This window comes from Nannobrachium achirus (assembly GCF_963921795.1).
Source record: "Nannobrachium achirus genome assembly, chromosome: 3".
Lineage (NCBI taxonomy): Eukaryota > Metazoa > Chordata > Actinopteri > Myctophiformes > Myctophidae > Nannobrachium > Nannobrachium achirus.
Window position 1 is genome coordinate 26022771 of NC_137812.1, and position 26058 is coordinate 26048828.

Consider the following 26058-nt stretch of genomic DNA (forward strand, 5'->3'; position numbering starts at 1 on the left):
AAGAGGCCATCATCAATATGATATCGACCACCAAGAGGTGGCGTTCCCTGGGAACAGGCAGCACATGTTAACCACTGTGTCTCTGTCATGCTTATATATGCTGTTAGATACAGTTAGGATATGTATCAGATAAGTCAAGAGGGACTTAGTGGATGAGGCGCATTCAGCCGTTTCAGCATTTTCACACACGCACTCACGTACACACAAGATATTTTTGGGGTATTTTTGTCTTCATTGGCAGTACCGTAGCTAGACAGGAAACTGCAAGAGAGATATGGAGAGTGACATGCAGCAAAGGCCATCGGGATCGGGACTTGAACCTGCGCCGCACTGTCAGGCATCAGAGCCTATGTGGTTTGCGCCTGGACCACTAGGCCGGCAGGTGCCACGCACACACAGATGTATTGATGTCCACATTGAAGGCAGAAACCCAGAGACACAGAGACATTAACTACTTAAACACTCTTAGAGAACCGGACTTCAGTTAAAACTGTCCTGTGACCGTACTTTCCATCTAAACCAAATCTCTGCGCCAAAAAATATGATTGATTGATTGGATTGAATGTTCCCCTCCCAGAATTTGGATGCTGGGCTTCAAGTGGTCAATGGTGGAGATGCAGTGAATCAACCTTGCATCACCTGTCTGTCATTCACAAAACAAATACCTCTCATTTCGTCGTGCTGGCTTCTTCAAGTCATAAAAACAGCAACAACCAAAACTAGAAAGATGTAAGTCTGAGAAATTGCAAGTGTGGTTGCCCTGACGCAAGTCATGAGGAATCCGCTGGGAAATGTATTCCGTCCTACCATTTGTCCCTTTCATGCCCATATATGGATATATCTGTATCTGTCTGTCCTTGTCCCTATTTGAGCGGTGCTAACCATGCCGTCCTTGTCAGTACTGTATATGGAGATCTTGCGACCGAAGGTTGCAGTATACCATGAGAAATGTTGCAGCTTGTCTCCGTCTGTCTGTGTCAGTCCTTCCTTCAGTAAAGCCCTTTGCACACAGGCGCGTTTAACCGCACGGATAAAACGGACAATATAATTTTTTGAAAAGAAAACAATGATTCTCTATGACCTCATGCACACCGGCTCCGAATTAGCCGTGCGACGAGTGGCTGCCACCGTGCGTTTTTTTCTCGATCGAACCCAGTTCGATTCGTGCGTCTTGTCGCATGCGGTAAAAAACTCATCACTCCTTTTATGACTCCTTTTTGGATCCGCAGCGCCGATTCCGCACAGCCTTGCACACCAAATCCAATGCGTTTTATTCATGCCGCAAACGAAAAAAACGCAACGGTCCTGTGTGCAAAGGGCTTAAGTCAGTACACATTTTTACAGTCTATTGGTTCCCTTGTCACTGTGACATCACTCTGACATCATGCTCTGATGTCACTGTGATGTAGGGGAACCACTCTTAACAGAATGGGTTTGCTGCTCTGACATCACACTCTGGCTTCATGTCCCTTTATGCCCATATATTTTATGCCTATATATAGTCGACAATGTGATGTCAAAACATGCCCATATATGGGCATTCCCAGATCGCACTTGCAAATTAATTACATCCTTATGCCCATATATGGAGATCCCTGTCCCAGTGTCATCAATATTAAGGGCATATCTGGGAATGCCCATATTTGGTAATGCCCATTTTGGGAATGTTCTGGCCAGATAGCCAAGAATTGGCGCGGCCAGGGCGAGGTCGCTTGTCGCCCTGAAACGTCTTACTAGTGTCATCAATATTAATCCCATATCTTGAAATTCCCATATACTGTATGGACATACTGTATCAGTCTCATGTGGTTGATGACGTCAGACATCTATGATGTCAGTCATCTCCATATATGGGAAAAGTTAAAATCTTTCCATTTCCCCATTCAAATCAATGGAGAAAAGGTAGTCTTTAATAAATTGATATGAATTAAACTATATATATAACGTATCTCTTAGCAAAATGCAAGCAGACGAGTCCCGATGTAGCCGGTCGATTTGACATATGGCACAAGTGCGTGCCACAAAAACTGTGGGGGGGCAAAATAAAGTTCAAACGAAAAGATGGATGGAAAGTGCAGTAGTACTATAGTCTGGTTGCCCTAACAGGGCAGGGAAGATCATTAAAAAGTGTTGTGGGAGGATCCAGACAAAAAGCCTAGCAGTCTAGCAGCATACCGCTTGGCTGCCAGTAATGCTGTAAGCTTCTACTGAGCGCCGTCTGGCCAGCTGTCTGGCTGACCTCGGAACGTCTTCAGCGCCCTCCGACGCCTGCGGACTCGCTCTGGAGACGGCTATGAAACAGCAGGTCGTTGTCAAGTCTCCTCACTGAACTCCAGTGGTGGAAAGTAACCAAGTATGTTTACTGAACTACTGTACTCAAGTGCAATTTTGAGATGTTTGTACGGTACTTTACTGGCGTATTTCCAATTTTCAACACTTTTACTTCTACAGTACTCCACTACATCTCGGATCCTAATATAGCACTTTTACTCCACTACAATTATTTGAAATCTTTAGTTACTAGTTTACTTTGTAGATTTGGATTATTATTACAAATCATACATTAACCACTTTGTATACATTTTGGCCATTTGAAAATGGCCGATCTACAAGCTCACAATGTGTTGCATCGCAACACATTGTGAGCTTGTTGATCTGCTATTTTCAAACGATTTTTACACAATTTAAACATTTGAGAACTTGTGAAAAGGGACATCCTGCATAACGAGTATTCTACTTTTGGTACTTTAAGTACATTTTTGATGCCAACACTTTTGTACTTTCAACCCTAACCCTAACCCTAACCCTTTACTGAAGTACATTTTGAATTCCAGACTTTTACTTGTAACAGACTATTTCTCTATTGCAGTATTGATACTTTTACTAAAGTAAAACATGTGAGTACTTTTCCCACCACGGCAGTGAACTCCTTGTCCTCCTTTGAGCGCTCCGTCGGCCCTGACGGTGCGACACACGCCGCAGTGGCACGAACCGCGTGTTTAGAAATGATGTCTGGGGACGTCGTTATCGTAGAGATTAGACATGAGCGACATGGCAGAAGTTCCGTTTATGTGTCGTTAACGGGGGCATTGGCGAACAGATGTGTTGTCCTTGAGTAGCAGACCATCACATATCTTTATGGAGCGGAAATAAATGACACCTGCTGGTAAACATGCAGGTACCGCGCACGCACGCACGCACGCACGCACGCACGCACACACACACACACACACACACACACACACACACACACACACACACACACACACACACACACACACACATTGTACACGCAGAGTTGAAGTAACATTGAGGATTTTGCTGTGTACGGAGGGGCCTCTTACTCTACAAGCCTGTCAATCCGTCCATCTGTCCATCCTGGGAGATGGAGATTATGTTTTTGACCCTGTGTGTGTGTGTGTGTGTGTGTGTGTGTGTGTGTGTGTGTGTGTGTGTGTGTGTGTGTGTGTGTGTGTGTGTGTGTGTGTGTGTGTGTGTGTGTGTGTGTGTGTGTGTGAGTGAGTGTTTTTCCTTGTTGTCGCATCACAGTTGTACAGGTGTAAAACGGTGAGCGAAATGTGTTTTTTGCAAGCCCCATCGTTTCTCCAGAAAGAGAAAGGAAAGAAAGAAGGGGGGCAAGGGAAAGGAATCAAGAGAAAAAAAAGAGACAATAAAGTATCTACAAAGCATATCCATCCAATCAAATTAAGGTGCATGAGCAATGCAGCAGGTATTGTACAGGACATAGACATTAGTGCAAGAAGAGTATCGGTGCTCTTATGAGATAGTATGAGATTAAGGTCCAGAGTATCGGCAAGTGTCAAGTTCAACCACATAGTCCACAAAACTACTTTTTGTACACACACACACACACACAACACACACACACACACACACACACACACACACACACACTCTTTGGTAATCTTTCCATCAGGCCGTTAAAGCTGCAAAATGTGGCCACAGAGATGGCTCACTGCTCACGCTCGCGCGCACAATGAGACAGCATCAGCGAGCTGCAGTTTACAGAGCAATGCTAGTAAACCAGAAAAGCAAAGACAGTGAGTGCTGGGTTGCTGGAGCTCAAATAGTGCATGAGACGATAGGAGAGATGGAGGGGAGGGGGTGAAGGAAGAGGAGGAGTATAGACCATCCTGGTTGCAATATTCCGATTTCCGTGTCTATTCTGCAGAGTAGAGAATGGTTTACCTGACTAGAGTAGAGGATGGTTTATCTGACTATAGACCGTTTTCCTGAGCACTCCCCTGCAGTCAGCCATGGCTGTGGTGCAACTCTAGTTTGTTGACACGCTGGACGAGGAGTTACAAAGATGTTCGCCACAAGTGGATAAAACATACCAACCTAAAGGACTGTGTTCCCACAAATAACAGTACAACAGGTTTTGGAAGCTTTTAGTTAGCTACTCACTCCTATAATGTTAGCATGCAGCCTTGGGAAGCCATGCATGTTTTGTATTGGTTTCCCTGGTTGTACGTAGGGCGGCACTCTCCACAGGGCAGGGCTCAGGAAATAAGAGGATGGTTACCAGACTATAGAGGAGGAGAGGATGGTTACCAGACTATAGAGGAGGAGAGGATGGTTACCAGACTATAGAGGAAGAGAGGATGGTTTACCAGACTATAGTATAGAGGAGGAGAGGATGGTTTACCAGACTATAGTATAGAGGAGGAGAGGATGGTTACCAGACTATAGTATAGAGGAGTAGAGGATGGTTACCAGACTATAGTATAGAGGAGTAGAGGATGGTTACCAGACTATAGAGGAGTAGAGGATGGTTACCAGACTATAGTATAGAGGAGTAGAGGATGGTTACCAGACTATAGAGGAGTAGAGGATGGTTACCAGACTATAGTATAGAGGAGGAGAGGATGGTTACCAGACTATAGAGGAGGAGACGATGGTTACCAGACTATAGAGGAGTAGAGGATGGTTACCAGACTATAGTATAGAGGAGGAGAGGATGGTTACCAGACTATAGAGGAGGAGAGGATGGTTTACCAGACTATAGAGGAGGAGAGGATGGTTTACCAGACTATAGTATAGAGGAGGAGAGGATGGTTTACCAGACTATAGTATAGAGGAGGAGAGGATGGTTTACCAGACTATAGTATAGAGGAGGAGAGGATGGTTACCAGACTATAGTATAGAGGAGGAGAGGATGGTTTACCAGACTATAGAGGAGGAGAGGATGGTTTACCAGACTATAGAGGAGGAGAGGATGGTTTACCAGACTATAGTATAGAGGAGGAGAGGATGGTTTACCAGACTATAGAGGAGGAGAGGATGGTTACCAGACTATAGAGGAGGAGAGGATGGTTACCAGACTATAGAGGAGGAGAGGATGGTTTACCAGACTATAGAGGAGGAGAGGATGGTTTACCAGACTATAGTATAGAGGAGGAGAGGATGGTTACCAGACTATAGTATAGAGGAGGAGAGGATGGTTTACCAGACTATAGTATAGAGGAGGAGAGGATGGTTTACCAGACTATAGTATAGAGGAGGAGAGGTTGGTTACCAGACTATAGTATAGAGGAGGAGAGGATGGTTTACCAGACTATAGAGGAGGAGAGGATGGTTTACCAGACTATAGAGGAGGAGAGGATGGTTACCAGACTATAGTATAGAGGAGGAGAGGATGGTTTACCAGACTATAGAGGAGGAGAGGATGGTTTACCAGACTATAGAGGAGGAGAGGATGGTTTACCAGGCTATAGAGGAGGAGAGGATGGTTTACCAGACTATAGTATAGAGGAGGAGAGGATGGTTTACCAGACTATAGTATAGAGGAGGAGAGGATGGTTTACCAGACTATAGTATAGAGGAGGAGAGGATGGTTTACCAGACTATAGTATAGAGGAGGAGAGGATGGTTTACCAGACTATAGAGGAGGAGAGGATGGTTTACCAGACTATAGAGGAGGAGAGGATGGTTTACCAGACTATAGAGGAGGAGAGGATGGTTTACCAGACTATAGTATAGAGGAGGAGAGGATGGTTTACCAGACTATAGAGGAGGAGAGGATGGTTACCAGACTATAGTATAGAGGAGGAGAGGATGGTTTACCAGACTATAGAGGAGGAGAGGATGGTTTACCAGACTATAGTATAGAGGAGGAGAGGATGGTTTACCAGACTATAGAGGAGGAGAGGATGGTTTACCAGACTATAGAGGAGGAGAGGATGGTTTACCAGACTATAGTATAGAGGAGGAGAGGATGGTTTACCAGACTATAGAGGAGGAGAGGATGGTTACCAGACTATAGTATAGAGGAGGAGAGGATGGTTTACCAGACTATAGAGGAGAAGAGGATGGTTTACCAGACTATAGTATAGAGGAGGAGAGGATGGTTTACCAGACTATAGAGGAGGAGAGGATGGTTTACCAGACTATAGTATAGAGGAGGAGAGGATGGTTTACCAGACTATAGTATAGAGGAGGAGAGGATGGTTTACCAGACTATAGTATAGAGGAGGAGAGGATGGTTTACCAGACTATAGTATAGAGGAGGAGAGGATGGTTTACCAGACTATAGAGGAGGAGAGGATGGTTTACCAGACTATAGAGGAGGAGAGGATGGTTTACCAGACTATAGAGGAGGAGAGGATGGTTACCAGACTATAGTATAGAGGAGGAGAGGATGGTTTACCAGACTATAGAGGAGGAGAGGATGGTTTACCAGACTATAGTATAGAGGAGGAGAGGATGGTTTACCAGACTATAGAGGAGGAGAGGATGGTTACCAGACTATAGAGGAGGAGAGGATGGTTTACCAGACTATAGAGGAGGAGAGGATGGTTTACCAGACTATAGTATAGAGGAGGAGAGGATGGTTTACCAGACTAGAGGAGGAGAGGATGGTTTACCAGACTATAGTATAGAGGAGGAGAGGATGGTTTACCAGACTATAGAGGAGGAGAGGATGGCTACCAGACTATAGAGGAGGAGAGGATGGTTACCAGACTATAGTATAGAGGAGGAGAGGATGGTTTACCAGACTATAGTATAGAGGAGGAGAGGATGGTTTACCAGACTATAGTATAGAGGAGGAGAGGATGGTTTACCAGACTATAGAGGAGGAGAGGATGGTTTACCAGACTATAGAGGAGGAGAGGATGGTTTACCAGACTATAGAGGAGGAGAGGTCATCAGAGGAGAGTGGAAGGAGTTCTGAGGTTGATTGCCAGGGTGTAGTGAGTGTGATTGCACATCCTGCTGGTGGTCCCTTTGTGGCTCCTTTTCTCCTCTGGTCCTCCTTTTTTTCCTCCATCTCATCTTCCATCTCTGCTGTGAGGGGAGTTGCTCTCCTCTCCTCTCTCTGCCCCTTTGTGATGGAGTGTCCTTTTGTCAGGAGTTGAAGAATACATGGACCGATGCGACACCTGACTCATCCGACCTCGGGACAACCTGCAAAGGCATTCAGCGCACTCACGCACACACACACACATGCACACTCACACGCTCATGCACCAACACATGCCAATATACTGTTGCACACACACACATTAGTTTGCATTAATCTCCCTTGCAGTGACGCATATGCGTGTTTGCGTATGGGTGGACACACACTGTGTGTGTGTGTGTGTGTGTGTGTGTGTGTGTGTGTGTGTGTGTGTGTGTGTGTGTGTGTGTGTGTGGGGCGGGGGTGCATGTGGAGGTCATTATCCACGTGGTGAAGCATCCGTTCGGAAGGTATAAGGATAAAATGGCAGGAGACCATCTGGAGAGAGAGAGAGAGAGAGAAGGGGGAAGAGAAAGTTAAAGCCAGCAGGATGACTGTGAAATGGTGAAGAAGAAGTTAAAAATATGGAATAAGCACACCTACTGTACTGCCTGACATATGGAACGATGCGACACTAGCGAAGCCATGGTGTCTGTACAGAGAAGACGTGTGATCCAAACTTGTGGGAGTTCTTCTGTGTGTGTGTGTGTGTGTGTGTGTGTGTGTGTGTGTGTGTGTGTGTGTGTGTGTCTTTAATCCTTTTCTCTCCCCACCAGATGTTTCCTTTCCACATCACTGACTCTTAAATGAGAGCCTCCCATGTCTCAGAGAGAGAGAGAGAGAGAGAGAGAAAGTGTGTGTGTCTGTGTTTCCGCGAGTGTGCGCGCAGTGCACCTGTGTATGCGCGGCATTGTGTGTGTGTGTGTGTGTGTGTGTGTGTGTGTTTGCTCCAGGTCCCATCCCAGTTGTTTTGTGGCTTGTCTAATTGGAGGTATTTTAGTGTCCCTGGAGTGTGTGTGTGTGTGTGTGTGCATACAGTACATGTCCTTGCCTGTCTGGCTGTCTGCCTGCTCCTAGTCCTATGCATTCTTGTGTGTACATTATGTGACCTGCGTGCGTGCGTGCGTGCGTGCGTGCGTGCGTGCGTGCGTGCGTGCGCATGTTGTAGCAGCCAGCCGAACCCAGCAGTCCTCATTAAGCATGATCCATCTCAGGATCACAGAATCCACATCCAGTATCTGGCCTGCTCCAGCGCTACTGTGCTGCACTGTTTAATCTGCTGGAGGTTTTTAGCATTTTGCTGCATCATGATTCACTGAGCTTCAAGGAACAGCACACACACACACACACACACACACACACGCACACACACACACACACACACACGCACACGCACACGCACACACACACACACACACACACACACACACACACACACTAGGATTTTCTGCAGCACAATGTACCATTGTTCATCTCAGTGTATGTACACACAGTGGTGAAAAGTCAATATCGTACATGCACTCAAGTACTCCATTTAAGTATTTTGAGGTATTTCTTTTTTACTTTCTTCCCTATTTACAATTGCCAATATTTGTTACCCCACTACATCTCAGAGGAAAATGTTTTAGTATTTTTGTTTTATTAACTTTTACTCCCCTACAATTAGATGAAAACTTTAGTTACTAGTTACTTTGTAGATATTATAATAGCCATTATAATAGACTTGACAGTACACAGGGAAACTTTACAGTCCATGGGGGTTTATCAACTCAAGGGTCGATGCTGAGCTGGGATGTTTGAAAAGTAAACTTGACGTGAAGTAGTGATTCTGTCCACATACTCTGCAGGCGGTATTTGCAGAATATATTCTGGCAAATCATTTGTCACGAAGAGAGATCATATCGGAACAATTATAAATGTACCCACAGTGTGTGGATTGACCTAGATTACTTGTTGCGTGGAATATAGACAGAGCCCCAGCTGTTCTTGTTCTTACAAGAATGTAAATTGGATATTAAATGTCCGTGGCGCAAAATAATGTGTTAGTTTATAGAGAAATAAGACGGAGCCCTCTCCTCTCGTAATAATAAATAAATGAAGGGATGTTCTTCTCACGGGGGAAGTGGTTATTAAAATGAAGGCTATTTGTGACATGTGCAAGGGAGAAAGAAATCGAAACACCCTGCTAAATTTAAAATGTTGAGAAATATTCAGTCTTACAAAAGAAATGACTGGGTGGTCATAGTGTACCTTTTTGTTAGAAGGCACATAACAGACCCCGCCCCCTCCACAGATTTTGATGTAATGGCACCCTTAAACACGGATTCAGCATTTTCTGCTTGTCTATCGTTCAACTAAAGGTCATGGCTGAAATCAGCATGTAAATGTGCAAATAATGCATGAATGTCAACGTAATTTTTTTTGGCATCTGTCACGTGGCTTCCCATTGAACACGGGTTTAGAACACCAAAATGTGATTATTTTAAGATCTCTGCCTCTCTCTCCTTCACTTTAACCCTCCCCCTCTCCTCCCCCAGCCTTTTTCATTTCATTAATTGCCGGTGGGAGTCGAGGAACAGCAAATATTCATCATTTCCCAAGATGAAAGCACACAAATTGCAGAGACATGCTAAGATGTTTGTGGCTCCGGCATTGATTTTCTTTCTTTTCCTTACCTCACTTAATCTCGTGGCTCTCTCGGGGTCGTGACTCCTGAGTTAAGAAGCGCCGGCGTGGAAGATTGATACGCTTTGTCTGAAGTAGAGATCAGACAGCCAACAGTTTAATCTCTCCAACTGGAAACTATGGCCGTTGTATCTTCTCTATTAGGTTGTTCCTCTTCATGTAAATCATGTTTAGTAACACTGCATTCAAACATACTGTAAGACCCAGGACCAACGTTCTCCATTGGTGGAAGGAGTCACTTTTGTGTGTGATATTGAAACGTCAATTGTCCATTAAAGCTGAAATAAGCAATATTTTGCATCTAAGTTCATAAGTAGCCTGGAATCCAGACAGATTCGCTCCCTTCTGCATTCTGTCTGGAAATCATGCTATTTCCGAGGGGCGGGAGCAGGGCAAGACGAGCATAAAGGATCAACAACTTCTGATTGGTTAGTGTAAAGGTCTGTGTGCGCCGTGCGAGGTGGGACAGTGCCAAAGATCTTTAATAATGAACATCGCGCAACCTCATTGGATCCACTAGAGTGCGACATTGTACACAAAGCCTACAAATAGCCTCCTAAGTGGGCGCCGGCTCTGACGGCAAATCTCGCGAATGTCCTGTTTACTGGTGCTATAGATCCCGCGAGAGTGTATTGCTGGGAAAGATAAAGGGCGATAATAAAGTAGATTTTCTCCTTTTTTGTGTAGCTGAAAAAAGCCACTTTAGTATGACAAATGTGTTAATATTATGTGGCTTGTGAAGATCAGGTCCAATATTTAGTTCAGTAACCATGGAGCAAAATAATAGACCAGAAGCTGTGTTCACGTTAGCTCTCTCATTGTAAATGAATAGACTCCAATCATGCTTCTGCCTCCTAAAAATGTATCTACCTACGTCACGCAGAAACGGGAAGTACGTGTCTGTTCCTCTTGCTATCTCCCTCTTGGACAGAGCCTTCCAATGTCAGATTCAAGTAACTTCCTGACTTGCCTACATAATAGGTGACATTTGGAAATCTGGCGCTAACAGGATGATAGCCAGACTGAGAAGCGAAGGAGCACCTCTGTCTGGATTCCGTCTGGACAGAGATGAATCAGAGACCCCCACAATATTTTCATAGATTCCATATAGTTTAATTGTTTGACAGCAAAATCGTCAATGTATTTTGGATTCATGTCAATTGGTGTTTTCAGATATTTAACCACTTGAGCCGTCACTACTTAATAAACCTGACCTTTCACTCTGTACTTAGTCTGATCTTTACCCCCTCTACACCAAACCTCTATAGCCGATCTACAAGCTCACAACGCCTCGCACTGCGAGGCGTTGTGAGCTTGCAGATCGGCTATTTTTGGCTAAAGTTCTCAGAATATGGACACTAAACAGGGGCGGACCGTCCGTATAAGGTGAATAAGCGGCCGCTTACTGGCCTGCGGACCGCGGGGGCCCGGCCGTCAGCTATGGTCAGATCACATGGATCTTATCATCTTTAGTTTATTAGGATTTGGACGCACTTTGCGTGCTCCGCCTCTAGGTGGGGCAGGCGGGCCCATTTAAAACTTTATCATCATCAACAGCTGCCCATCAGTGCAGACTATGTCATCATCAATCACTTGTCAACACAAGCCAGCTAGCCTTCAGCAGTGCGTTGTTTACGCATGGCTTAATCATGAGCGGAAATGCATATAAACTGTGCAAAGCGATAATTCTCAAAATTGAAAAGGCGGGGGACGATCATTGTGGCTTGCTTACAAGTTGTTAATATAAAAAGGATTGGAAGATTTGGAGGACCCCCTGTAGTAACTCTGAGGACCCCCTGTTGAAGACCCCTGCTATACACCATTGGGAAATAACCTCACTTAAGGACACATTGTGGGTTTATTTTTTATTTTCTCTTTTCCCCCCTCAGTCAGTTATTCAGAGTGGATTTGATGAGAGAAGTTTAGATATTTTTCTTGGCTACAAGCAGCTACCATGTTGGGAGCTGTTACATCAGGCTGAAAAGGGAGTGTATCTTCTCTCCCTGGTGTGTCTTGTGTCTCTGTGCTGCCTCTGTTTCTCTATGCTGCCTCTCTGTGTGTCTGTAATGAGGCTCCTCTGTGCTTCTATAATTAAAACCCCGGTGTACGGACAGAGGTATGGAACGATACGCCGACCGGACAGAAAGCTGCACAGACTGTAGCCAGTGTGACCGACAAACTGCCTGTCTCGCTGCGCGTGTGTGTGTTGTAGTATACATTTTGTGTCTGCTTGTCGTAGCGTGTCATGGACCTAATTGGCAGAGAGTTCACATGGGGCTGAGGTGCGTTAAGATGGATGGATTGTGCTCGTCTGTGCGTGACTGACACGCTCCCCGACATCCACCAATCCCCAAGAAGACGTCGCAGTCCTCACTGGCTCACAAGTACAAACGAGAGTGATAGATGAGAGCAAATGAAAGCTGGAAGGAAAGAATAAGGCAAAGAGAGACACAGAGAGGAACAGGGGAGAAATATGATAGTGAGTCTTTGCTAATCGTAACAAAGTTTTCTGTGGAGATGAGAAAAAGGAGAGAGCAATGACAGAGAGGATGGAGGGAACACAATGAGGAGGTATCAATAAAGGATGACAGGATGAAGAAAGAAAGTTGAAAAGGTGTGAAGTTTTTTTGTTTTAATTCGGAGATGGATTTCTACTATTACCACTACCACCACTCACACTGATGGCACACTGTGTGCATGCATGCCAGCGTGAGTGTGTGTGTCATGTGGGTGAATATACGTAAATGCGTACGTGTCATTTGCAAGACAGGAGAAGGGAACATATGGAGAGATAGGAGGGATAGGAGAGATAGGAGGGGAGAGGAGAGGAGGAGGTGTGATGGGAGGACAAGAAGGTATGTTTGAGGAGGGGCTTTAGATGGAATGAAGATATAATGATGATCTTCACACACGCTGCTGCCGTCTGTAGATTTAATCTCTACTGTGGCAGACGGAATTCACATGACGCGATTGCAGACACAAACAGTCACACTCTCACACATACTCACACACACGCACATTCGCACATGCATACACACACTGGTGAATGTGGTGTTAACGGTTGAGATAAGCGCTGCGGTATTCTTTTAATGATTCTGTCTTATCACCTTGCCATACAGCCCGACATATGTCTCTGTGATGTGTGTGTGGGTGTGTGTGCATCGAGAAAGGGCTGTTATGCATACAAAGGGATGTACTGAACTGTAAATAGCAGCACATCACAATAGAATAGTGGGACTCATATCGAAGGACATATCAAGATAGCACGAATCTACGGTGAGATTGTACAAACATTCCTGTTTCATTCCATCTCTACAGTGAGATTGTGCAAACATTCCCGTGTCATTCCATCCATGGTCCATCTCTGTGATGACATCCAGAGAGGTGTCTGTGTATGAGATGGCACCTTTGACCCTAGCATGGAGGAAGCTTTATGACCACGGTCATTAAATACCAACCATTCCTACATACCATCTCAGAGCTGGGTTATAGGTGCAGACTATTTGTTTTTATCCACCTGTTTCCGTGAGAATTTACTTTAGAACTAGAAGCAGTGCTCTTCCGAGCACAGGTCTCCACCAGGCCGTGCGTCCTGGTGGTGCTACTGTATAATAGGCCAATGTAAAAAGGGTGGCATATGTTCTTCACCTTAGATCTTTCATGGCAATCGGACGCTGCATGCATGATTTGAAGCATTGTGTTCCAAAAATGTGTTTTGCTAAAGTCTACCTAATGGTGGAGCTATAACAGGCCAATGTGAAAAAGGTAGCATTTGTTCCTTGACCTAGTGGGAATATGTGTGGCAAATTTCACGGTAATCGCAAGCTGCGTTGATGACTTGAGGCATTTTGTTCAAAAGCGGAGCAATCCTGCAAACTTTGGAAGATAATTAGCCAATCAGGATGGAATATGAAATATCAGACTGATCGGACTTGATCACATGACTATAGAGATACTGTGTACCGATTTGCGTGATTTTTGCATAAAATCTCAAGGAGTAATATCCAAAAATGTGTTTTACATATGTCGGCCCAAAGGTGGCGCTATAAAAGGCTGATGTGAAAAATGCAGGGCAAAGGTTTATCCTTAGCCTCTAGGGAGTGCGCTTACAAAGTTTGAAACTGATCGGTGGAGTTATAGGTAAAACCACGAATCGGCCTGTTATAGCGCCACCATGAGGCTGATTTAAAAAAAAATAAGTGGCATTTCTTCCTCGGCCTAGTGGGAACGTGTGTGCGCGATTTCATGATAATTGCACTTTGCGTTTGTGATTTGAGGCATTTTGTTCAAAACGGCTCAATCCTACAAACTTTGGAAGCCAATCTTAGCCAATCAGGATGGAATATGCAAAATCGGACAGATCTGTGTCGATCACATGACTGTCGAGATACTGCCTACCGATTTGTAGGATTTTTGGACAAAATCTGTAAGAGTAGTGCACAGAAATGTGTTTTGCGAACATCGGCCACTAGGTGGCGCTAGAAAAGGCCCATTTGAAAAATTTAGGGCAGAGGTTCTAGATTGGCATCCAGGGAATGTGTGTGCTCACTTTGGCAGCGACCGTGCCAACGGCGACTGAGATTAGGTGCTCACAAACTGCGAGGACGCACGGACGGACGGACGGACGGACGGACGGACGCACGCACGCACGGACGGACGGACGGACGGAGGGGAAAACATACTCTCCCCCATGCCTTCGGCTGGTGGAGACAATTATGTGTGGGACACAACCGGAGAACAGCTGACATACAAGCTCACGTCGCGTCGCAAATGCAACCGTTGTAGATCACACACGGCTGCGGTGCCGGAACTGCCGCCACACCTTCTGCGCAATGCATGATGGGACGTTGGAAACTTGTGGATATTTGGCAGCCTAGGACTTAAAACAGACTGGCTGTAAGAAGTTTTCACCAACTTGGGATGCCCAAAAAGGAGGCAGAAAGGCTGGCAAAGTACTGTGCAGTCTCTGCTATAATTGGCAGCCGCCATATGGCGGAGATGCTGTTATTTTATACCCATAGAGTACTGAGTGACATGCTTATTGTATCATGAAGACATACTGGGTGCGTTCGGAAAAACCCGCACCGAGTGTGTGCTCGGTGTAGTGAGTGCAGTGGGCGTGACGTTGGAGAGTGCGTTCAGTGTGGCTTATTTACGAACGACCAGTTTTAACAGGGAGCTGTGTGCTTTTTCACTCTGAACTCTGAAGGCAAACTTTCTGAAAAGCAGCAGTTGCTAAGTATGCTAACGTAACATTGACATTGAAAGGAGATGTAATTCATAGCATTGGCATACCTGCTGTTAGTTTACACGTTAATGTGTGTGAAACTATCAAGGCCAACGACCAATTAAGCTACAAATGCTGCATTTTGCGGTAATTTCCTCCATTCTTCACAGCTGAGAAGCGTTCGAGACATGGCTATGAAAACCAACCAATCAGAACACCGAACCACCGCACCACACCGCCTAACCCCATCTTCTGAGTAGGGTTGGTGAGTGCGTGCACTCAACACACCAGTGCGCCGCGCACTGGATTTCCGAACGACAACGCACCAAGTGCACCGAATAAACGAATGACAACATGGCACACCAGTGCGTTGAGTGCGCATTTCCGAACGCGCCCACTGTATACCATGACTTTGTGAATGTAACCTTACTGCACCTGCGATAGTTATCGCTTTGTTTCTCCTTTATGTGGACATAGATAAATGTGTGTGTGTGTGTGTGTGCGTGTGCGTGTGCGTGTGCGTGTGCGTGTGCGTGTGTGTGTGTGTGTGCGTGTGTGTGTGCATTGCAGTTTACAGGAGCTGCAAGCCAGTCAGCAGAAGCTAAGTTTAGGCAATACGCAATGAGAGAGAGAGAGAGAGAGAGAGAGAGAGAGAGAGAGAGATGTGAGGGAAACAGAGGTGTTGATGTATGACAGAAGGTGTGGCCACGGAGTGACTGGCACAAAGCCAGACAAGAATAATGATCTAATGAACGGTAGATGGAAGAGAGACGAGAGGTGAACCTGTCAGTGATTGGCCAGACCTTCACATCGCCCCCATCTCTATTTGACTATTTCTATTTCTGACGTGTGTGTGTGTGTGTGCGTGCTTGCATGTGTGTGTGTAGCTGTCATTATACGAAGCCTCTCTGAGTCAGTTCAAACAGAATCTGCCGTCAGTAAATAAAAGTGTAGCACAGAGAGAGTCACCGGGATCGCGCACGTCACGTGCATGCCCTTGTGCACGTGCATGCACTGCACTAATGCTAATGCATGCTCCCTCTCTCTGTTCATTAGAGCTTCTATTTATGGGATTGACACGTTGGGATAGAAGCTCTGGGTGTGTGGCGCTCCCAGCCATCTTTTGTTAAGGACTTGTCGGAATAACGCCCCCGTTTCACGTGCACTCTCAAACACAGGCACGCTGGCTTTTGTGGGTTTGTGTGTGTGTGTGTGTATGTGTGCGCACGTTTGTCCTCCAGTCCCCTGTGTTATCTGAGTTTATTTTAGGCGAAGCTTTTATCAAGGGCTTGGAGAGCAAATGAGGGAATCGTTAGGAATTAGAGACGCGATAGAGAGAGAGAGAGAGAGAGAGAGAGAGAGAGAGAGAGAGAGAGGGAGAAAAAGAGAGCGAGAGAGAGACAGAGAGAGAGAGAGGATGAAGAGCACACACATAGGAGATAGGTGGTCATAGAGAGTTGGGGGCCGTGAGGTTAGCGGAGATATGGAGAAAGTGACAAGGCAGAAAACAAACAAGCTAAACTAACAAAAAAAACAACATCCTAACACCCAGTGAGAGATTGCGAGAGAGAGCGAGAGATAGCGAGAGAGGTGTGTAGGAGTGCGTTTGTTTGTGTGTGTGGGGGAAGAGATAACACGGGTCAACATTAACAGCGTTTTTTAATCTGAAAACACTCTCCTCTTTACCTCCCTTCTCCTTAGCGTACCTCCTCTCCTCTCCTGCCCCTCCTCCTCTCCTGTCTCCTTACCTCCGCCCCTCTCAGCCCTCAATAGGGACTTTAAGCCATTTAGGCCTAGAATTAGAAGGATTCAAAAGACACTTATAGAATCGGGTCAAAATTCTAATTTTCACGATTTTTCAAAAATAGCAGATCTACAAGCTCGCAGCGCGGCACTCGGTGCCGCGCTGTGAGCTTGTATATCTGCTATTTTTCAATAGTTAAAGCATAAAATAATGATACACAAAATGTGTACCCGTTCTAAATGGGTTAAGCAAGAACGGCTATGGCAGTCCGCTCCGGTAAACGGAAATGGATCAGTGCTTGTGCTCGATATAAACCTGCTTTCCGTCGCAACCCTTCCTACAGTACTACGTACATAGCAGCTGTACTTCCGCCTAGCGTACTTGTACTTCCTGAAAACCGTACTTGTTTTAAACTCCCTATTACCATAGAGCAAGGACACACACATACATATACACACAGACACGCACGCAGGACACACACGCACGCACGCACGCACGCGCGCACGCACACACACACACACACACACACACACACACACACACACACACACACACACACACACACACACACACACACACACACACACACACCATCATTGAACATGTAAACATTGATTATTGGACTGTGAATACACATATGGGCATTTAGCATGTGCGTGTGCACGTGTGCGTGCATGCGTGCCTGATCCACAGACAGACGGATGATGTCCATTATGAGGCGGTGCCGTCCAGAGCCAGACCCAACAGCTGCAGCCAGATCTCATTGATCTATCACCGGTTCTAATGAATCCATTATGGCCAGACTCCACCAATCAATCTCCGGGCCACTTAATCAATTAAGCCATTAATCAGACACCGATCCTAACTGCACGAGCCCTAATGAGTGATAACATTGTAGGCGTACGTGTGTGCGCAACATGCGCGCGTGCACGCACGCACTCACTCATGCGCACACGTACACAGTCATCTTGTACTGAGATGGATCACTATTGCAACAACACATAATTGGTGGCGTTAAACTAACTTGTCTCACAATGGTCTAATGTTCTTAGTCTCTCTTGAAGATATTCGTTCACTCTTTTGTTTGTGCGCACACGCGGAATGCTTGCATCTACTCCAGGCAAGTCTGTTTGATTTGTGTAGAACATTAGCATACCAGGTGTGCCACTAATGTACTCAACATTACAGAAACAAAGAGTTATGCAAATATTGTATAATGTACAAATAGTTACACACACAGAGTGCAGACTAAAGGCTATTATAAACCCCACCAATGCACAATTCAAGTATTAAAATACTTGGGATCCGCCACCGCTACAATACTGCGCACGCACACACGCACACACGCACACACGCACACACGCAAAGATAGACACACAGACACTGATATGAATTAGGCCACGGTTTCCCATTGGAAAACATGTTGTGCCAGCTAGGGACCCCATAAGAGAAGAGTTTTGTTGTTAGATTAGATTTAGTATAGAATCCTACTGTTTATACAGTTTGAAATCCTTATACTAGGGTGAAATCTAGCATCTGCATAGTCACTCTTACGGTATACAGTACATTCTCTCATTGGGCTCAGGACATGACGCTAGTATGTCACAGGGAGGCATTGGGTACCTTCTTTATAGTCTTTGGCTCTGTCACCTGGGTATTCTATTCAACCCAGATCTCCCCTTCTCAGAGCGGAGATGGGGTAGCCTGATTGATACTTCACCACACAAAAGTGTTGCTTGCCATAGATAGCCGATCTACAAGCTCAAAACATGTTGCATATCGCAACGAATTGTGAGCTTGTACATCGTCTATTTCCGGGGAGTGAAACCAGTTATTGTATGACGGAATATACAAATGGAGCATTATGCATTGCAGCCGAACGCAGTGCCATCCCTATGATTTCAAGTGTATCACGTGTATCGTGGGATGCTTCAATATAAGGTTTTACAGTGGCTTGTTGCACACATGCACAGTTTACAGGAGAGAAAAAATACTATGTGGAATTTATTCCCCCACCAACAACAACAAAAAACACGGTGACCCCAATCAGCGTTGCGTTTCTGCTGCTGAGCGCGATAGTACAGCTCCCACCTACACTACCACAGTCAGCAACAAGTGGACACAACATAAAAAAGGCAAAACAAACCCCACATAGCTCTCTTCATCTTCTCTCTTTTTGGTGCTTTGTGGCAGCTTTAAAGCGCCACTCAAAGGCCTGGCATATACTGTATACTACAGTGGTTTTGTAGCGTTCTCAGTGGTCTCATGTGGACACTCCGTATGTACGGTAAACGTTTTGGAAACGACTCAGGCATAGTTCGAATCCAGCGCGGTGCATCCAGCAGGACGAAGACTCAACATCCTCCCGGTGGGGGCTCCTCACTGGCAGGCGAGCCAGTAGGATACAACAGCAGTGACAACTCACCAAAATGTGTGTGGGGAGGAATCAGCGGTAGAGGCACAACGACTAAATTGGGGAGAAAAGGGGGTAAAAAGCTAAAGAAAATGTTCAAGTATTTGAACATTCAGAATCTTCAAATACTTGTCAATCATTCACCTAAATGTCAGAGCTGAAAATGATGAAAAAAAAATGATACTTTCCTCACCGGAAATAACTTCATTTTGGCTTTTCTTGTTTGCCAGTTCAAAATCAGCTATCTTCCAATTTGTGTTTGTCGATCTCAATTTTCACTGGCACTTCCTTTCCAATTAATCTTCCCACGCTGGTGATTATTTGTATTTACAGTCTTAAGGTGATAAAAGCAACATTTAATGAGGCTACTTTTAATAAGGAATAAGGCCTTTGTGTTTGTTTATTTCGTTTTTTTAACGAATCTCAGTTCCAGAGTGTAATTATCTTCCATAAATGAAGCTTCCACGAGGCAGCAGAGGGAGAGACTGTTTGTCTTGAGTTCTGTACCGTAAGTGGAGAAGAAAGGGATGACAGACAGCCATCCTTTTTTCCCCCCTGTTGAGCCAGTGAACAAAGAGAATGTCAGAACCTGGTGACATGTGGGGTTCTTCTGTACACACATGATTGACAGCAGCTTTTACCTGCACGCATGCGGAGAGAGAGAGGGAGCTAGCATGCTTGAATGCATGAGTGTGTGTGTGTGTGTGTGTGTGTGTGTGTGTGTGTGTGTGTGTGTGTGTGTGTGTGTGTGTGTGTGTGTGTGTGTGTGTGTGTGTGTGTGTGTGTGTGTGTGTGTGTGTGTGTGTGTGTGTGTGTGTGTGGTTGGCTTCAATGTTGAACCAGTGACCTCCATACTGGACCTTCTTTCAGATGGTCTCTCTCTCTCTCTCTCTCTCTCTCTCTCTCTCTCTCTCTCTCTCTCTCTCTCTCTCTCTCTCTCTCTCTCTCTCTCTCTCTCTCTCTCTCTCTCTATCGTCACTGTCGGGCAGAAACCTCGTACCTCCAAGTTTCAAATGTGTTTTTTCATAAATGAAAGCACTACTTCATCATACAAAAGTTGGCACAAAAGTAGTGAAAATAGCAGATCTACAAGCACACGCGTTGTGTGCTTGTAGATCGGCTATTTTCTATTTTTTTAATTAGTATTTTATTGTTTTTTTTCTTTGAAAACAGCACACCAGCTCAAGGGGCATAACACCTCTGACAGACGCAACTTAGTTAATGCAGACAGATTACTAGCAACAATATGATCAATACAATAAATCAATAACAAACAAAACCGAAACGAGATTGTCTATTTTCACTATTTTGGACATAGTAATGTTTCCAGCCGACAAGGACGCTGTGCATTATTCCTCTTTGTACACCCAGCTCAGCTCTTGCCCTCATAGATCTGGCAATCTGGCTGAGCACAGCTACCATTTATATTCCTACTGTATAAACATGGCATGTGTGTATATGTATATGTCATTATCATTTCTCACATAAGCCTCGCTAAGCTGCCTGCTCCGCTGTCGTCCAACCACATCCCGTCTTCTAGGCTCACCTTCATCTTTCATCATTCTCTCTCTTTTTCCCTCCATCCCTCTATCCATCCATCCATCCATCCATCCATCCATCCATCCATCCATCCATCCTCTCGTGTGTCATTGAAGGTTACATCGTTCATCTGCCTGCCTTCACCAAACAATGTCAATGCTTGACCTTTACACACACACACACACACACACACACACACACACACACACACACACACACACACACACACACACACACACACATGCACATGCATGTTGCATGCAGAGGACACAGTGACCAGCTTGTTGTAAGTCCTTCAGGCAGTTGCATACACAACAGTGAATACATGAATACAAATCACGCTCCAGAGACTGTAACACACGCACGCACGCACGCACGCACACACACATACGCACACACACAGCACGCTCTCACAATTCCACCTCAAAAACAGCTAATGATCTCTGCATTGCATTCTTACTGATTTAAAAACATTCTGTATCAGTTCATCGTGGCACACATACACACACACGGGCGCGAGTGCACGCATACACTCCTCCCCCATTTCATGCATCCCCTCGTCACTGACATTTGTGTGTGTGTGTGTGTTTGTGTGTGTGTTGTTAGCTCGTACAGTAGGTCTCTTCTGCAAGAAGTGCAAGTTAAGGTTTTGAGCTTGTAGATCTGCTACTTTTGCTATTTCCGAATTTGAATCGTGAGGACATAATATGTGGTTTCCACCCGACAAAGATGATGTATCAATTATATAAAGATTACTCATGTGTCATACTTGAAATGTGAAACAATAATCAATGTCATATATATTTTCACTACATTCATTTGTATGTTTTTTTTTCCTTCTTTTTATTATTAGAACCTGTCAACACCAAAAGCAAAAACAGTTTTGCTGGTGGTGGGCCAGATGCTGACAACATCTGGCCAATCAGCATGCCATGCAGATTTTAAAACCCAGGCCTAAATTGAATTTGTAGTTCAACAGCCCTGGTGTAGTTATTTGATGGATGAACAGTGAATATGGATTATCTGCCATTAGAGTGTCAGTGTCACTCCTTCCATGGAGGCTGTCACTTCCCGACCTTAAGGACAGAATGTGAGAAAGCATAGGAGAGAGAGAGATGAATGATAGGAGGAGCGGAGAGAGGGATGGGTTGAGAAAGAGATGAAGTTAATGATCGCTGTCCACTGTTGATGGATGTGTCACAAACAACCTCTCAGCAGCATGAGAACACTGTGTGTCCTGTTCGCTCTCTCTCTATTCTATATGGAATAAAATAGACTGTATTTGGCATTTGCACAAATGCATTGGAAATCTTGGAGCTCCCAGGGTCAGCATTTAAAAAAAGACAGACAGTTTACAGTTTAGGCATTTAGCAGATGCTTTTAATCCAAAGCGACTTACAATAAGCAGATAAAACATCACAATAATAAACAAGATAATATGTCAGTACATCAACAGCAATATAACAAATGCAAATGAATATCTATCTAGAAAATAAATATAATCAGTCAAGAAAAAAAAGGTTCTAAAAACCTAAAAACAAATGCTAACTAGCTTCATGTATGGTCATTGAGTGTTTCAGTAGTGCTAAGGGTTTAGGTGGAGTTTGAAAAGGTGAGTCTTCAGTCCACGGCGAAAGCTAGCGAGTGAGTCTGTTGTTCTAAGTGCGACAGGGAGTTTATTCCACAACTTTGGGGCCAGGAGGGCAAACTGTCTCGGACGTGTGGATTTTTGCCATGGTGTTTTTAGCGAGGTTTCTGTCAGCATCCCTGTGTTGGCTGATCTAAGTGAACGGGTGGGGGTGTATGGGTTGACAGGTTTTGGAGGTATGGAGGAGCCGTACCTTTGGTTGCTTTGAACATACAATCCTACAGTACATACCTACCATTCTCTTTAAAAAAGACACGTAAATATGTACTTTACAGTCTAACTAAAACTGGTGCAATAAAAGTACAATGCATCTGGCATGAATCATTTAACCTATTTCCTATATATACTGGAGAACTCGCAACTCCACAACTGGCTACTGTCCTTAAAGCGTGAGATGGCAGGTGAAAGAATAAAAAAGGTCATTTTTTGAGATGTTGTGCTATCTTCTTTCAAACTAATGCAAAACTAGAAGCAGTGCTCTTCCGAGCACAGGTCTCCACCAGGCCACACAAATCGGCCTGTTATAGCGCCACCATGAGGCTGATTTAAAAAATGTGGGGCAGAGGTTCTGAATTAGCATCCAGGGAGTGTGTGTGCTCAGTTTGGCAGCGATCGGGCCAACGGCGCGAGAGATTAGCTGGTAACAACCAGGCCACACAAATCGGCCTGTTATAGCGCCACCATGAGGCTGATTTGAAAAATGTGGGGCAGAGGTTCTAGATTGGCATCCAGGGAGTGTGTGTGCTCAGTTTGGCAGCGATCGGGCCAACGGTGACTGAGATTAGCTGTTCACAAACTGCGAGGACGCACGGACGGACGCACGGACGGACGCACGGACGGACGCACGGACGGACGGACGGAGGGGAAAACATACTCTCCCTCAGCCTTCGGCTGGTGGAGACAATAAAAGTTCAAAATACACATATAGATGTTTATTTTATTTGTTAAAAAGTAAAAGATTAATCGAAGAAACAATTTTTTGATGGGTGGGGTGGGTCTAGTTTGGATTTTTATATAATCATGGTTTGCGGGACGGTTTGCGGATCTGATTATTGACGGGCGGGGCGGGCGTGGGTTGTCAGAATTGGACCCGTGCAGGACTCTGTCTAGGCCAGAGTGAGAGGTTGATAACTGAGTCCGGCCTTCTTCAGTATCCTATAATGAAGTGCAGCCGCTATGCTGTTATTGTTCTCTTGTGAACAGTATATTTTCCGTTGAATCTTTTCTGTTTCTCTCTTTCTTTCTTTCCGTCTTTCTGATCTCTTTGTGCTTTTTGTTGTGTTTTATTTGTTGTGTTTTATGTGTCGTTTTGCTTTGTGGAATCTAAACGATATCCCTCCTGTCTTACTTCCTCTCTCTCTCTCTCTCTCTCTCTCTCTCTCTCTCTCTCTCTCTCTCTCTCTCTCTCTCTCTCTCTCTCTCTCTCCTCTCTCTCTATCTCTCCCCCATCTCCCCCCGCCTCACTGTGTTTGGCTGACGGACAGTTGGCAAGAAAAACCGGGGATCAACAGGTAATACCCCCATTTTCATATTACTCTGCCCTCTCTCTTCACGTAATTATATAGATATGGATATATAGATACACACACGCACACACATGCACACATACATGTATGTGTGCGTACACGCACACACACACACACACACACACACACACACACACACACACACACACACACACACACACACACACACACACACACACAGTCGCACCCACAGTATAAATCCCATCGACACATTTCCTTTCTCCCTATGTCTGCACAAAAGTACATATTCATGACTCATATCCCAGAAAGCACTCCTCCTCCGGCAGACAGGCCAGAGCCGAGTCAGCCTCCCATGGTTCTTATGCATTCCTGTGTGTTCCTTATGCATTCATGTACATTCCCTTTGTTCCTGTGTGTTCCTTATGTGTTCCCATGCGTTCCTTTGTTTCCTGTGCGTTCCCGGTGTACCGTGCTTCCCCTGGGTTTCCTGCTTTGCCTTCCCCGGGTTTCTGCCCACTGGCGGATATGCTGTAGGTCTCAGCTGACATATAAGCTCCTTCTATCTCTCTATCTCAGGCCTGGTACCTGATTTGAGGCTGTTTTTCTCATATATAAATGGGTTGTATTAATGAATCACACAAAATGGTGACCGATCAAATATAGTTTAGTATAGTTTTGTAAAGCAACAAAAAAAAAAGAAACATTCCAACAATTAAAACTCTTTTCCTCTTCCTCTCCTTCCTTGCTCCATATAAGCAGTGGAGCTGCTTATATGGAAGTGGTCGGTGGAGACAGATAGAGAGAGGCAAAGCAACGGGCCTCTCTCTCTCTCTCTCGCTCTCTCTCTCTCTCTCTCTCTCTCAGAAACTCTCTCTCCCTGGGCCTTGGCGTGGATGCTGTGTGTGTGTGTGTGTGTGCTGTGCGTGCGTGCGTGCGTGCGTGCGTGTGGTGTCTTAACGTGTGGTTTTATACTGACACTCTAAGGAAAGTGTAGGTGAGACGATGACACTTAGCTGTCAGCATGCAGCATTAATGAGCACGATGACACACACACACACACACACACTCACACACGCGCACACAGAATTCTCAAGAGAGAGCAGCAAATGATCAACCTCTCCACTTCACTTACTGTATGTAAAGTTAGTGTACTGTAAAGTTTAAAAAATGAAAAGGTCTTCACCGCACTCTCTGCGTGCGTGTGTGCTTGCTGGCTGTGAAGCCTACAGACAACTCTATTATTACATCCTGAGTTAACACCAAACCCCACCCGTGTGTGTGTGTGTGTGTGTGTGTGTGTGTGTGTGTGTGTGTGTGTGTGTGTGTGTGTGTGTGTGTGTGTGTGTGTGTGTGTGTGTGTGTGTGTGTGTGTGTGTGTGTGTGTGTGTGTGTGTGTGTGTGTGTGTGTGTGTGTGTGTGTGTGTGTGTGCGTGCGTGCGTGTGTGAAGAAATAACATTACAGAAGCACCATCGGTAATGAACAATAATATACACATAGTCAAAATGCCTGCACTATGCAGAACAACACAAAGTCACAGTGTCATGCAGCTGGTCACCACCATGTTATCAGAGGACCCCTGGGGGTCCCCCGGACCCCAATCAATTTGAGAACCACTGCTAGGTTGACATCTCTTGGAGTGGAAGCAGTCAGATATCATCACTGTCAGTTGTATCTCAAAGTTTCAAATGTTTGTTTTTTGGTAAATGAAATGAAACCCTAACTTTAGTAGGACTAATGGGATGTCGGACTATTGAGACTTTCCCAAGTGGCGTGGGGAGCACCCGCGTTGCTCACCACCTCCGTCAAACCCATCCAAGTGCCGGTTCATCTTGCCCACTCCTCAGTCCCTGTCCATGCTGTGCCGTACCCAGTGATCTTCCTTGGTTGCGCTCGGGTGCCACACCAAAATAGGAAGCTCACAACACGTCGCACTGTGACGTTGTGTCAAATCTGCGCCATCAAGACAAAATCAACTGTACTTTTAGTCTTCTAAAATCTTAGTTGACTAAAACTAGACTAAAAAAAAAATCGCATCACTAAAATAAGAAATGTATTCAAGAGACTATGACTA

At 45.1% G+C, this 26058-nt stretch overlaps 1 protein-coding gene across 1 annotated transcript in view; it reads left to right on the forward strand.

Moving 5' to 3' along the window:
- Positions 1 to 26058, forward strand: part of LOC308282129 (protein sidekick-1-like) — a gene marked incomplete at both ends in the record, with an annotated part of 370021 nt that overhangs the window by 220544 nt on the left and 123419 nt on the right. Inside the window, one exon of the mRNA XM_080722473.1 lies at positions 23984 to 24010. Within this exon, the coding sequence (XP_080578599.1) occupies positions 23984 to 24010 (27 nt within the window). The remainder of the gene's footprint in view (positions 1 to 23983; positions 24011 to 26058) is intronic.